Here is a 14,916-nt window from a genome sequence, read left to right as displayed (position 1 = left end):
TCAGTCTGTGTTATTTAAAGTCTAATGTATGAATTGTTTGGATCAATTTCATTATGTTGGGGGCCAGATTGTTGTGTGTATGGATGTACAGACTTGAATGTGAATAGTTATTGTAATCTATATTGTAAAACTTTTTTCTGACTTTATTATATAAGTATTCTATTTGGTCAAGATTTCATCATATCATAATTTAATGAATCTCTCTTTTTTCAAATATTTGTGCTTTAGCTGTAGTTGCCAGATGATGAATTTTACACGTATGCGCGGCAGTCTTGTAATTAAAAAGCATGTGGAGTGTAGATGCTGGCTGGTGTACCTCTTCCTTTGGTCACAGTAGGTGTTGGTCGAGCCCTGGATATTGGCGGGAGCCCGGGGAAGGCTAATGAGACCCTCTCTACTCCCGCGTCCCCTGCCGGGTTTGGCCCACGCACTCCCCCTTGGGCACCCCAGACTCCGGACGGTAGGGGGCACTATCTTCCTCAATTTCGGACCGGAATTTTCACCTTCCGCGTGACGCCCTGGCGGGAGCTTTACTAAAGCGGACCCGTGGGCGGGACAGAGCTGGGAGGAACATATTAAAAGACGGACACTTCCGGTGGAGGAGAGCTGTGGCTGGGCTTGCTGGGATCATGGCGGAGAATCACTGCGAGCTTCTGCAGCCGGCCCCAGGCAGTTTCGGGGTGGGGTTGGGGGGCACCCTGTGCCGGCGCTGCAACGCGGGGCTCGGCGCCTTGTCCCAGCGACCCGGAAACGTGTCCAAGTGGGTCCGGCTCAACGTCGGCGGCACGTACTTTCTCACCACCCGGCAGACGCTGTGCCGGGATCCGAAATCTTTCCTGTACCGTTTGTGCCAGGCCGACCCCGACCTGGACTCAGATAAGGTGAGGGCTGCGCAGGCCGGCCAGGAGGGGCGGGGTCGTCCTGGACTGCGGCCCGCCTACACCCCCTGCCTCCTGCTGAGGAGACCCGTTCCGCGCTCCGAGCCCCGGGCGCCCCTTGTCACCTGCTCGACCTGAGCCTCCAAACTCCCTGCCCTGGGCCGGGGAATGAGGATGGCGCTCTAGCGCCTACTACTTTCAAGGATCTCTAGCCATTCCACCTCGCGTCTCTCTTTCTAGCAGTCTCTTTCTAGTTCTCACTGCTCGTCGGTGGAGGTTTCCTACATCCTGGACTTTTCTGTGAATCTATACTCTTCTTCCCTAGATTCTTTTGCCCCTGGTGTGTGAACACCTTTTCTCCGTTCCAGTGTACCTATTGGTTTTGGAATCAGAAGACCCTTGGGTTCTTCTGTTTTGACATTCAAGACGTTTGATTTGAATTAGTGTTGGGGGCGGGGTGGGGGGCGCGGCGGTAACACGGTGGCCTGCCTTTCCCAGTGACTTGCATTTAGAGAATTGGTGCTCCATAGTTTTTAGTCACAACACTCACCCCATCAACGCTCTAAGAAGGTGTTGTCCATAGACTATTTCAAAGGGAACGTTGCTCTTACTAAGGAGTGTCAAGGAAGGGCCAGGTAGGAAATAAAATTTTCAATCTTACTATTATCCTAGTTTTTCACTGCCCTTGCAAAAGGATATGAATTTCCTTTTGGAGCTTATATTTTCATCAAATACAATACTCACACTGTTGTTCCAGATAGTAATAGAAATTATTTTGCTGATTACCTTTACAAGGCTTGTGTGGTTGAGGAAGAGTATCCTGGAAGCTGTACCAGATTGAAACTGAACAAAGGCTCGGTTGGAAAAAATAGTTATTACCTGTATTTACCCTAGGGAATATACAAGTCTTACTCTTTCTTTTCTAGGTCTCAATTGGGCGTACATAATAGCGCTTGACTTTGCTCCTTGCCAGCCCAACATTTGCCACGCTTAAGGCTTCCCAGAAAAAATCACATCCTTCAAGTTTCAGAAACATGACAGAGACCATTCTGAGGGTGGCATCACCTATGATCAGGAAATGAGAACTCTTGAGTTACTGCAAAACCACCCCCGTGGATTGAAATCAAAGTTTGAGACGTCAGCCTTCTGGCCCTCTCCCTCCCTACTTCCTACCCCACAGCCATTTCAGTTGCTCATTTGGCCAAGCTAAGAGAAATGGCCTTCCAGAAAGTGACAGTCATCTCCAGGATAGAAGTAGGCTTTTGTGAGCTATCATTTTCCTTTTATAGTATGGGTTTGTATCTTATTGTTTTGATTTTCTTTTAAAACAGTGGGTTTTAGTAGTCATTGACTAGAATTTCTACTCCCGTTTTCCTGTGTTGTATATTGAGTCAGATTTTAAGTTGCTTTTGGCCACTGGGTTTTGAGGCAATGGCTGGCTATTCAATACTGAAACAATTAATTCTGAGCCAATTAACTATAGATTACAGTTAAGGCAATTCATCCTTTCATTATACTGTTTCAAGACAACTTAAAAAATTAAAGCTTTACTGTACCAGGAATCCTCTGGGGGAGGGTAATTAATCTATCAGAATGTATTTACATTGTTGCTTTCTCAATTATTATCTCAATTAACCATATTTTTTTTCTAAAATGTAAGACAAATTTAGAACATGAAGGTAAGGTAGCAGTTACAGTTTCTGTCTCATAAAATAGTTGATAGTAGATTAAGAGTTAGTTTTAGTCACAGATAATGCAAATGTGCCAGAAAGAGTAATGCTAATTCACCTTAGTCATAGTTGTAGGTTTTTTTTTTTACTTCAAATGAGAGCACATATGATACTCGGTCTTTTCAGGACCCTGCCTCCCACTCCCCACCCCTGGATCTGATGAAAGAATGCCCCTGAGATTGACTCTTAGATAATTAGACCCTGAGTGACCAATCTGAGGATTGTAGGGAGGAGGGAAAGGGGTGTTCGGAGTGGGACACTGGCTCTGCTCCTAATTACAAAACAGAAGACAAACAGGATGTTGATTCACGTGTAAAACTCTCCAGCCCTGGCCTCCTAGTTAAGATTCCTGAAAGCACACCTGGCAGATAATCCTAGGGGTGAAGCCAAGTGTTGGCCTGGTGGAAGGTTTCCTGCTGGGCATGTCACTAGTGTTGACTGAGCACCCCGGCTTGCAGAAGGTGGTGCTTGGATAGGGGTTGGGTGGGGCGATTGAAAGGGGAGGAGTTCCAGGAAGACCTGGAACCTTTCAGGAACCTGATGGGTTTGGAGTTCACTGGGAGAATGCTTGTGTGGCTTGCTGCTAAACGCAGAATATCTGGTGGGGAGCTCAGCCAGGGGAAGCTGAGCAGGGGAGGTGGAGTTACAGGACATGGACATTGAGTGTTTTGAAGAAGTCAACAGACAGGCTGTTGGGGAGGATGGGAAACGGTTTGAAATGGTCCCCCCTCCCCTTCAGTCTTCACACTCCCTGTCTCAGGACTGAGCCTGGGACCCACTGCCATGTCCCAAGCCTCCAAACTCTTGCCCTGTTATCTCAAGTTCTGACTCTGGGCCCATTGCTACCATGAAGTTCTCTTTGCAGACAGTGCAAGTGTGAATTGTCTTCTCCTGCATGGGGGCTGGGTCTGAGTCTGTGTCCCTCATTTCAGCTGTCCTGGGTCATTTTCTCTGCCATGTTCCCTTAGGGGCCGGCAGGCTGCAGTACTCCTTCCCGGAAGTGTTTCCTAAATCCTTGACGTGTGACTCATTTCGGTTCTGTCTCTGTACTCTGTGGTACCTGGCCCATAGGTATTGTTGAACAGGTTAGACTTTGTTTAGAGCTGAATCAGCCCTTGTGTCAGTGTGGAGAAGCTGTAGGCGTTTCAGAGCAACAGGAAGTGCTACTTGGTGGGTAACCACTCAGATGAAGTAGGATTTGAGGGGGTTTGGTCTCTGCCACTGAGCCAGGCCTGGAGAAAAGTGTGGGTTGCCCATTGGCTTTTGTCCTCCGACAGGGCTGGTTTCCTGCCTTTGGCATTGCAGAGTCATGGCGGCAGATGGGTCTTTGAGGAGCGGGACCAGTGGGGTGCTTCTGCTGACGTGCCCCTTGCAGTTCGTTGCTCGTGCTCACTGCAGGTGGAGTTGGTGTTGGCAAGTCTCGGGACCGGAAAGGCAGTGAAAGGAATTTTCTAGACACGGCTAAAGGGCTAAGTGACGGGGGAGTGGGGCGGAAGTATGAAATTTTAAGGCCCTTGGCAAGAGGAGTGGGGGTTATTTTGAGTGGAAACAGCACATTGTGTTTGGTGCAATGAGATCAGAGGTGAAGGGCCGACTTGCCGAACTGCTGCGAGTGTCTCGTGCGCCCACGAGAGCCGCACCAGCCTGTCTGGGGCCACGAGTGGGTGTTAGTTCACACTTTGCTTGAGGATGTGGCTCTGGGTATGTTCTTAGCGCCGACCACACATCACAGTTTGTTCAGGACCTGAAGAAACGGTCCCCTTGCCTGCTGGGCTCCAACCCTTTTCTCCCCCTAGTACAGCAGTGCTTGCTGCCAGTGAATGCCAGGGTCACTCCTCACAAGGTGCCTATCTCGAAGGCTCCTGGGACCGAGCCTGCCTCAGAGTCCACTGGGGAAAGTCCTAAGGAAGAGTGAGAAGAGTTTGCTTCAGGGCATCAGCCCCCCAGGCCATCAGCTGTCCCACCCTCAGTCCTCTGAGGGTGGCCCTGGAGGAAGTGGTGTCAGCTGCACAGCAGTTCCTCTTTCTGCAGAATGCACACGCGCCCTCCTGCTGCTGTCCTCCAGCAGGACAGTGACTGGTCTTGGTTTAGAGCAGCAGTCAGAATACTGGGGTCTGGCTGATTTTGCTTTTGCAACGACAGTTATAGGGGACACAGACAACCACCTGTGCCAGGGTGTCAGTGGCTGCTTTCACCTGTGAGTGGGTGCTCACGGCTCCTTCCCAGGGACTCTCCAGGCAAGCGGTCCCTGCGCCAGCAGTCTTTCAAGTCCTCTAAAGAGCTGATGCTTGGCGCCAAGGGAGGTGCGTGTGGCCAGGGTGCAGGCAGGCCACCTGGGGCACCGGTGCTCTCACCTGGCCTTAACTGGGTAGCGCTCCCCACACTACAGAGCACCCAGAACACTCCAGTCTGGAGTTGGTGGGATGTGGTTATTGGGTGGCTGGGAGCATTTTCCCAGTTGGCACTCTGGTCCTGACTTTGACTCCGCCCACCGCTAACCTGGCTGTGTGCCTCTCTGAGTCAGGGGGCACTGTGAGCCGTCAGGAAGATGGTGGATGGAACACCTGTCCCGCCCAGTGCTTGGTGCTGGGTTATTGCTTCTCTCTTACACATACCCACCGGCTCACTGGCTCACTGAGACCTCGAGGTGCCTGCCCCCAGTCTTCCTCACTTCCCCGGCTGCCTCTTCCTGCTCCACTCCCAGCCCCCGGCTGCTCTTAGGACTGGCCCTGGAGGGCCAGCTCCCACTGTGGGCACCAGAGCCTGTGCAGTCACTGAAGTTTCTTGCAAGAAACTGGATGCCTTGGACCCGGAGAACACTGCCCCAGAGTCCACATGCCATCGTCATGTGTGTGGGCACGGGCTCGAGGCACCTAAGTGAGGGGCGTACCCACTGCCTCCCCCAGGTCCTGTGGGCTCTGGTTTCCTCAGCATTGGGCCTCCAGTGTCTTGGCCGGCTTTTGCAAGTCAGCTTGGGTGGATGGGGATGGTTCCAGAAGGCTGAGCTGGGCCAACCAGCCACTCATTGTCGGTAGGTGGTCTGAGGAAGGCTTTTCAAAGCGGGAGATGGAGGGGCTCTGAGTGCCAGGCAGTCCTCGGGGAGAGGGCGTTGGGGAGCAGAGGAGCCGAGGGCCTGCCCTTCAGCCCCAGAGCCCAGGAAGGGTGGCCTCTGCACTGATCTGCTGGCAGGGCTGGGCGCAGGAAGAGAGCAGAGGCCACCTGGGAGCCAGCAGGGCGGTGGCTGAGGAGACAGCTGGCAGTGAGGGCCCGGGTGCCTGGAGGGAGCAGTGGGCCAGATCTGAACCCCTGGCCGGCATCCTGGCTGCTGTGCTCCGGTGCCCAGGGGGCTGGAGACTCTGGCCCTGAGGAGGCCTCACCCAAGGCTGGCAGAGCCCCACAGAGTGTGTGCGGCCGGGACCACTCTGGGTTCTTCCAGCTGAGGCCTCTGCCCTGGGGGTCATAGTTCTCGCCTGCTCCCATCTCTAGTTGACTTTCTAATGCCGGCAGTTTTATGGTAAACACCCACACCCACACCACCCAGATAAGCAGTGTGACATCTGTGGGGGATTTAGGTGCAGCTGTTCTGTCCCTGCAGTGTCTCTAGGGAGGGAAGTACCTGAGAAAACGGGGCAGTTGGACGTCCCCTTTGCCTTGTGACGTGAATGTTCGTAACAGCTGTGACCTGGGCAGGTGTCCTGGAGCTTGCAGCTTCACCACAGCATTCTGCTGACGGCCCGTCCCCGCTCGGGCGGCCTTCTCTAAGTGGGTCTGGTCCCGCCGAATAGACGGGCCCTGTGAACCATGTGCGCTAGGCCCTGTCCTGGTGGGACCCCCTCAGGTGAGTCTGAGGCACATTTGCTCCAGGAGAAGCCTCAGGAGCCTCCTGGGTGGGGGCCTCTGCTTCTGGTGAGCCTCCTTTGAGTCACATGTGTCATGCTAAATTCTGGATTTCTAAGCAACAATAGTGTTTTTTAATCATTTTTACTTGAGCTTTATTGTATTTCTCCCATTACCATTTAGTCCCCTTATACCCCCCTCCCCCCAGCAATCAGCACATTTTTGTCCATGCGTCCTCTTTCCTTTTCGATCAATCCCTCCATCCCGTAACCTCCACCGTCCCACAAGCTGTCACCTGCTCTCCATCTGTGAGTCCGTCCCTGTTTGGCTAAGCTGCAGTCCTTTGAATGGTGTCCGTCTGGGGCTGAGGAGCCAGGCTGGCGGTCAGGGTCCTGATGTCTGAGGGGCTGTGTCCAGGGGAGGTGTCCAGGGTCAGTGCTGAGGGTCAGAATAGACCCAGAGCCCTGGCACATGCATCCCGTCTCTGCCAGAGCCCTTGCCTTCCTTTTATTGTCCAAATGTGCTGGAAGGTTTCAGATCTCCCGGTGCACACGGAGCATCGTGGGGCCTCCTGTAGGTACAACTGACTCGGAACCAGCTGACAGTCCTGTACGTGTGCCACACAGTTGTTGTGTGAGGTCACAGCGCCGCTCTGCGCGTCTGGTGCCTGGGACAAGCCTCTGGTGTCTGGGCCTCCATGTCCTCCTCATTTGTAGTTGGTGATGTCTGCCACCTCTTCCGGGTCAAAGATTTGAGAAACTGCAGAAGACAGGGCAGAGATGAAGGTTTTGCGTGCAAATTCAAAATAGATAATTTCAGAATAAAAAATGAGTGTTTCCAGTTACTTTGGCTGCAAACTTGTGTACACAAAAATCCTGGGCTTTTGCATGCAGATTTCAACGGGAGAAATCTGGCAGAGAGTGTGTCTCACATTTAACTCAGGAGGGATGCTTGGCCCTCTTAATTTCAAGTGTCCAGCGGCCATCCCTGTTCTGTTGCAACAAAGTATTGGTCTTGTCCATTTCCTAGGATGGGAAGGAGCCAAGTTCATACGCCCTGTAATGTAACCTAGGAGGCAGAGGTGGGACCTGCAACAATTATTTTGTTTTAGAATCTGCAGGAGAGCCTGACATTGTCAACCCCTATCCCTTGCCATTCAAGACCATGCAGTTTTGGTCCCTAAGTGGCAGCCCTTAGGGGACAAGTGGTCCCCAGTTTGTCCACGATGCTTGGCTGGGGCAGATTACATTCAATTCTGCCTTTGCTTCCTGCCTCCAGTAAGGGCGGGTTTGACTGCTGGGCCTGCAGCGTTGGGCAGGGAACCTCGGTCGGGGGCTATTGGAGGGGCCCAGGGTGCCTTACTGGTCCTCAGAGCATCACTGGGCAGAGCTCAGAGGAATGGTGGGGCAGGGCTCACTCCGTGGGTTCCCATTCAGGGCGTGTCTGCTCGTCCTCCCTCAGTTTTGGGAACCCAGGTCAGGGGTCTTCTGAGACAGCAGGGACTTGGGCTCCGCCCCGCCTTTGCCCACCCCATCCTCTTGAGAAGTGAGCACAGACACCGTGCTCCAGGCTGTGGCCAAGGCCTCATCTCTGTGTCCTGGTGGCTGGACTGGATTTCCACAAACACACCAGAAAATAGACAGGACCACTACTTTGCCGCCAACAGAACAGGGATGGCCACTGGAGACTTGAAATTAAGGGGGCTGGGTGTCCTGAGCTCAATGCAGGATAGAATCTCTCTGTCCAATTTCCTCAATGAAATCTAAACGCAAAGGCATAGGAATTTCTATGCACAAACATTTGCAATCAACACCCCTGTGTGCCCCCTGGGGTGGGATTCGGGCGTTCAGTCAGCCTGCCATCAGGAAGCCACCCTCCACTCCCCAGTATGTGGACTGGAGGGGGCAGTGTGCTGGCCTCCATTAAATATTCAAGAGCCAAATCCAGCATTTATCTTTTTCATTTGAAAGAATGTTTTTTATTGATTTTAGAGAGAGAGGGGAAAGGAGAGAGAGAGAGAGCATTTATGTTTTTTTATGCCTTTAGGGTAGACATGAAGGCAGTGCTTCACAAGTAGGTCATATGCTAATCCACTGGGAAGTGGGGAAGGTCAGCAGAGGGAAATGATTTGTCCTGAATGCAGTTATGTGGAGAATGCGGTCTTAATTGTGGCTCTTCTACCAAAAGAAAGGAAAGGAGAACTGGAAGGGAGGAGGAAGGGAGAGGGGAGGGAGGGGAGGGAGGGGAGAGGAGGGGAGGGGTATCCTATACTTACCATTCTGTAAATAGAGCACTGGCTCATTATGTAAATTGGGAAAGGACAGCAAGAGGGAGAAAGAGAGATCCAGGAGTCTGGCCACCCAGCCAGTGTTTGTTTGTTTGTTTGTTTTAAACAAACTTTTATTGTCTAGAAATATATATTTAAAACATTCCCCATAAAGGGATGCTATTATCTCATTTCCCCATGTTCTTCCTCCTCTCCAACACCCCTGATATAAAGGACATTATTACACTTTATTCAAAGTTCACCCAGGTGTCCCGACTGCTCCAGCTATGTCCTCTTCTGTCTGCAAGCTGCAGGTCCATACAGCTTCCGCAGATAGCGGGCAGGCTGTGTACTCTGTTCCCCACTTAAATTTCACCACTCCTGGCTTTCCCGTTAATCCACTGAGGAAAGGTTTGGGATTGAGAGGCAAAGTCCTTGCAACGAGGAGCAACCGCTGCAGGCTATGCCGCCAACCCAGCCCTCGTCTGAGGGAAACACTGGCCTGCAACCCAGGCATGCGCCCTGACTGGGAACTGAACCCACGTCATTTCGATTTGCAGGCCGGCACTCAATCCACGGAGCCACAGCAGCCAGAGCTGGCCACTGTTAAGTCTTGGTCCACATCCTTGCTGTCTGAGTGTGACCACCTCAAGTGTACATCATCAGGGTCTCCTCCTGGGGCTGATGCAGACTCGTGGAGTCAGGGAGTAACATTAGCGCAGCCTGCCGACAGCTGTGCCTCAGTCACGCCCCGGTCGCTAGTGTAGATGCCACCGGGACGGTCCTCTCTGTGCTGCGCACATGTGAGCCTGACTCCTGACTTGGGGGTTTTTGTGTTTCTGTGTTCTGTATTTTTCTTTATTTCCACCTGAGCAGCACAAGCACGTGAGGTGCGGAGGGGGCCCAGGCCTGGCACACGTGTCAGTCTCGGTCTGGTAGCTCGCTGGCAGCGATGCCCGAGAGCGCCTGTCCCCGGCCCACCCTTGCCAGCGCTCCTCGACTCTGGAGCACGCTGCTCACGCTCGGACACGTGGCTCTGACAGAGTGCTGCTTACGCGCGTCTACGTGACAGCCAGTCTGCCATCCTCTGGGCTGCAGCTGGGCGTCAGGGCCTGCGGAGCTGCAGGGTCTTGGTGTAGGGGCCCTGGCACTTCCTGCAAAGGTCAAATCTCCTTCTGGCAGTTGAGCGATGAGGGCACAGCTCCCACAGGCTGCTGCGTGTTCTGTCCTAACCCTGCCATCTCGGCCCTGTTTCTTAATGAGGCCATCCAATCACAACAGGTCCCCAGGAAGAATGAAGCTGGCGCGTGCTGACATGACTCCAGGGGAACTGCTCATCAGTCAAAGCTGGACAGGCTGGCTTGTCATTGGCAGGGGATGGTGCGGCGGGTCACTCAAGGCCACTTGTTCTTTGGCATCTCCAGGGTCCCCTGTGAATCTGCAGCCCCAGGCCTGGGCAGGTGGGCCTCGAGGCAGGTCTGGGAAGTGGGCTCTGTGGTTTATCCCTCCTGGGAGGGAATGCTGCGGCCCCTGTTGCTGGGACCAGTGTGAAGGCAGCTTCTGGGCTGAGTGTGTTGCCCTCAGAGCCTGGTGATGGCTGGGCAGACCTGCGGCTGAGAGTTGTGCCACGTGGGAGACGCGCAGAATGACGAGGGTCCCTTCTGAGGCCCACTGTGGTTGCGCGTGTCCTCACGCAGGCCCGCCCAGCAGCAGGTGTGCCTGGAGTGACTGGCAGGTTCTGGAGGCCCCAGAGTGCTGGCCTGCGTTCTGGGAGTGTGGAAGCGTGCCCAGCTCTGGGCAGTCAGGGTTCCGTGTGTGTCTGAGCGCCCGGCCCCTGGGCACCTCTCTCTAGAGGTGGCCTTGACCCAAACTTTCTAAATCTGTTTGTTTAGTCTCTGAGTGTGGCTTTTGTGAGGTTTATAGGAAAACATTTTTCTGTTAAAAATAGAACAGGGATTCTAGTGAAAAATTCACATGGATTTTTAAGGTAAGCCCAAAAAGTCATTGCTTTAACTGACTCGAAGCTGCTGAGCCTCAGAAAGGGGCATGCAATGTGACCCTTGAGGTCTTCCCAATCCCTGCCCTTTTCCAGATAAGCCTCACATTTCGAGGCCCAGCCCCAGTGCCAGCTCCTCAGTGCCCAGGCAGCTGCCCCTTCTCCTTACCCCCAGTCTGCTGTGTGCTGCAGTTCTGCTGACTCTCCTGTCTTTTCCTCCTTTTGTATCCCACCAGGTCCCTGCACACTTTTACGACTGGGTCACCGTTGTGTATCTCATGCTACTCGGCATGCTGGTGGCACTCAATAAATGTCCTTTTCTTGTTCTGCCAGGTCCCTGCCTGAATGCAATGCCTAGGTTGTGGCTCATGTGGCCTTGAGTCCAGGGTCTGACCACACTGAAGTTGGCCCTGAGATCTCGGCACCTTGCAACAAGGGAGGCTCCCTGGAGTGTCCTGAGGGTGGAGATGAGCCTCGTCCCCTCTAATCTTCCCTACATAACCTTCTCCCAGCTGCCTGTGAGGTAGCAGCGAGCTGATAAATAATTCCTGAGCTTGGCGATGTGCAAATGTCATCGTCTGCCTCTTTTCAGACATGGGAGAGGACACGCCCCTCCATTCCTCGTTCCAGCAGCTCTGTCCCTTTCCAGACCTCGGCACCTTTGTTGGAAATAGTGGTGTTTTCACCAGCAGGGAGGCCGCTAAAGCAACATTCTTCCAGAAGTTGGTCTATGGGGTCCTTTAGCCTGGCTTGGAGAACGGTAGAGGTCCAGAGGCCCAGGCAGCAGGGCCCTGTGGGACTGTGTGAGACCAGTGCTTCCTTTAATATGGGGGGTGGAGCCAGAAGATGAATTTGAGAAGTCTTTGTGGTTGGGACACTGCCCTGGGGGACAGGAAGCTCACAGTGGAGAGAGAGGGAGCAGGCAGTGGCTGGAGTCTGGACCGAGTGCTGGGCCTACAGGAGAGAAGGGCACAGGTGCTCTGGGCTGAGCAGGCTGCACACAGAGCAGTGAGGCTCTAGGTCCAAGTGCTTTCATTTCTGGAGCCCTGATTGATAGGATGTAAGAAGAGCAACTTTGTAAAGGTGGGCTTAGTGAAGAAGCCCTTAAACTCTCAGGTTTTGCCACACAAATTCCAGAATTTAATGTTCATGAATGAAAAATAAGGCCCTAACTTGGAGTGTTGCTGTGGTCAGGACGCCTCCAGCCTCCTGTGTGCGCTGTGGGGGCCTGTGGGCATGTCATGACTAGAAGGGTGAAGTGTTTCCACTGGGTCACCTCTCCTGCAGAGGTGCCTGATGCTGTTCTGGGGCTGCGGCCAGGCAGCTTGCTCTTGTATTCTTAGTGGCCCTCTCCTGCCAAGGATCTCTTGTGAGCCCCAAGAGCCACTTTCTGGACAGGGAGGCCATGTTGACTCTCAGACTGGTTTATGGAGTCACAGTCTCAGGGTGGAGACCTTGGCACCCTCTACTTTCCTTGGGGCCGCTGGTCTAGGTACCAGGCTCTGCCTGGGGAGGGCAGGGTTCTCAATGGGCTGAATGTGCTGGTTGGATGGAGAAGATGTTGGACCCCTTATCTAGCCAGTAGCCCCACTAGAAGGCTGCCTGGGTGGGCTCATACTTATCAACCCAAATTGGATGTCCAGCCCACACATCTGCAGTATTCTGGCAGCATCAGATCCATTGCCTTGGGTGGATCTCAGTCCCCGTCATGCCTCCCATACCTATGTGACTTGTTTGCCATAGATCCCCCTACATTCATTACTCTGCACAGCCTTCCATGGGGTCCAACTCTGGTGGTGTCATTGTATGGTGACTGTCCCCACCCTAGTGTCTCCCTCCCCTGGCCACGGATGCATCAGCCAGAGATGCTGTGATTGGAACTGACTCTGAAGACCCTCTGTGGGTGGTGAGGGGTCCCTGGTTGTCAGAGAGGCCCCCAGTGCTGGGGGTGTAGGAGGAACACCCTCTGATGGTCTATTCTGTAGACAGCTTGAACTCTGCGACCACTGCCCAGCAGGTGAGGCTCCTTTGATGGTCAGCAGTCACTAGGAACCTGTAGGAGAAATGAGGTTCTGTTACATGTGCCACTGACCTGGACCATCATTCCTGATGCCCCACCCTGCATACTCACCTGGGGAGGGAACCTAAAATGAGGACAAGCCCTGGCCACAGAGGCCATGTTTTGGTGTCCTTCAGAATTGGACCTGTCAGTGTCACTCCTACCTTTAAGAGCTTTCCATGAAGTAGAGTCTGTTAGTGACTGTGGGACTGTTTCTAAAATGAAAAAGAATCAGCTTTTTCTTAGAACTCTTTGGAGCTATGAGGAAGGAGGCCCCATACATAATCACCTTGCCTCACAGTGAATAAAGGAAGGTTATCTTGTTATAAAACATAATTTAAATTTGGCTTAGACCTCTTATGGCTGGTGTGGCTCAGTTGGTTAGAACGTCATCCCGTAACTGAAAGATTGAGTGTTCAATTCCTAGTCAGGGCACATGCCTCTGTTGCAGGTTCGATCCCTGGTCAGGGTGTGTGCAGAAGGCCACCAATCGATCTTTCTCACATTGATTTTTCTCTCTCCCTTCCTTTCTAAAAAACAATGTTAAAAAATGTCCTTGGATAAGGATAAAAAAAAGGAAGCCCTGGCTGATGTTGGTTGGGCATCATCCTGCAAAGAAAAGTTTGCTGGTTCAATTCCAGGTTGTGGTGCATGCCTGGGTCGCAGGTTTGCTTCCCAGCCCAGGCACATATGAGAGGCAACTGAACAACATTTCTCTCTCACATTGATGTTTTTCTCCCCTTTCTTGTTCCCTTCCCCTCTCCCTAAAAATAAATAAATGAACTCTTAAAGGAAACAAACAAACAAAACTTGGCTTAGACCTGACAGATGATGAGATGGTGACAGATCAGGGCTGAAGGCTGCAGGTGGCAGGAGGCAGAGAGCACCACTTGGGGATTCCCTCAGGTACCATGAACATCGGTCTGGTTGTGGGTTAAAGAGACAACCCAAATGCCTCCAAACACCTTTCAAACGTGACCTGGCCAGGAGTTAGCTGTGGGACTGCTGCTTTCTTGTCCAGGATTCATGTTGGTGCTTTGTTCTTTGTAGGATGAAACAGGTGCCTATTTAATCGACAGAGATCCCACCTATTTTGGGCCTGTGCTGAATTACCTGAGACATGGAAAGCTGGTCATTAACAAAGACCTCGCAGAAGAAGGTGAGTTGAAGGCAGGATCTGCTGAAGGTGCCAGCTGGACCCCTCTGGGTCTGAGCCACCTCGTGGAGCAGGCTCTGTGCACTGGAGCCAGGCTGTCATCCAAGTGCCCTGCCCCTTGCAGAGGTTCTGGTGCCCAAGTCCCCTCACTTGCCCCCCAAACATGTCCTATGAGGCAGCAGATGCTGAGTTCAGAGAGGCGGGAGGGCTGATTGGCACAGCCTGTTTCCCTTCTCTCTTCCAAGAAACAAAGGCTCATCAGAGCTAGGCTGGCCCATCAGGACTGCTGTAGCAGCAGGGCTTAGGGACTTCGGTCTGGGCCCCTGCAACTCCATTCCCGGGCTGTGGGCAGGACCACGGGCTACCTCTTTCAAATGTCTAGTGAAACATGAGTGTGGGGGCTTCTCTCTGGGAAGACCACCCATTGTCACAGGCACTCTGACTAAAACAGTCTGAGGGGCGTGTATTAGGGATGTGCTCACTCTGTGAGCCTCTCAGGTGTCCCTCAGAGTCCCTGGGCCTGCTCTCTTCCAGGGCACTACTGTGCCATCATCTCAGTTCTGTCTGTGTTCTTAAATGCTGTACTATGTTCTGATTCTGGTCACAAGGGGCAGGGATGCCTGTGGGTACCAGGTCTGAGGTTGGTGTCTGCGTGCTCTGGCGTGGGCTTGGCTCCAAGCGCCGGGGAGGTCTGGAGAGGCTCAGGACACTGTCACTCAGAGTGGGTTCTGGCTCCTCTGCTCTGCTTTCACCCTGGAATGACTGCGAGCACTAACTGTGTCCCTCAGCTCTCATCATGTCTTCCTTCGTATCTTTTCTGGATCCCGGGACTCCTTTTTTCTTGCTCACACATTTGTTCAGTTTGGAACACCATTCGTGTTGTGTGTGGGCATCTGTATAGTTCAAAGCTGAACTTCACAGCCTCTTCCCAATGTGATTTGCTTAAGAAGGGGTACTTGATGCGACCAAGCCCTGTCACTCGGCCCCGCCTGCC

The 14,916-nt window shown here is 52.9% G+C and overlaps 2 protein-coding genes across 3 annotated transcripts in view; one reads left to right on the top strand and one right to left on the bottom strand.

Moving 5' to 3' along the window:
• The first annotated feature begins 563 nt into the window (after nucleotides 1–563).
• Nucleotides 564–14,916, top strand: part of KCTD5 (potassium channel tetramerization domain containing 5) — a 28,837-nt gene continuing 14,484 nt past the window's right edge. The window contains exons 1-2 of one of the 2 annotated variants that reach the window (XM_028510860.2): nucleotides 564–881; nucleotides 13,817–13,925. In XM_028510860.2, the coding sequence (XP_028366661.1) occupies nucleotides 630–881; nucleotides 13,817–13,925 (361 nt within the window). In that variant the 5' untranslated portion in view covers nucleotides 564–629. The remainder of the gene's footprint in view (nucleotides 882–13,816; nucleotides 13,926–14,916) is intronic. The other variant, XM_036019992.1, reaches the window with a different exon arrangement.
• On the bottom strand, nucleotides 5,199–10,843 carry LOC118499272 (small nuclear ribonucleoprotein F-like). Its single transcript, XM_036020001.1, is given in 3 exon segments — nucleotides 5,199–7,204; nucleotides 8,721–8,988; nucleotides 8,990–10,843. Coding segments are annotated over 2 exon segments (333 nt in total). The 5' UTR covers nucleotides 9,229–10,843; the 3' UTR covers nucleotides 5,199–7,204; nucleotides 8,721–8,894.

Source organism: Phyllostomus discolor, chromosome 3, assembly GCF_004126475.2.
Source record: "Phyllostomus discolor isolate MPI-MPIP mPhyDis1 chromosome 3, mPhyDis1.pri.v3, whole genome shotgun sequence".
In the NCBI taxonomy this organism is placed as follows: domain Eukaryota; kingdom Metazoa; phylum Chordata; class Mammalia; order Chiroptera; family Phyllostomidae; genus Phyllostomus; species Phyllostomus discolor.
This window is presented reverse-complemented; position numbering and strand designations above follow the sequence as displayed.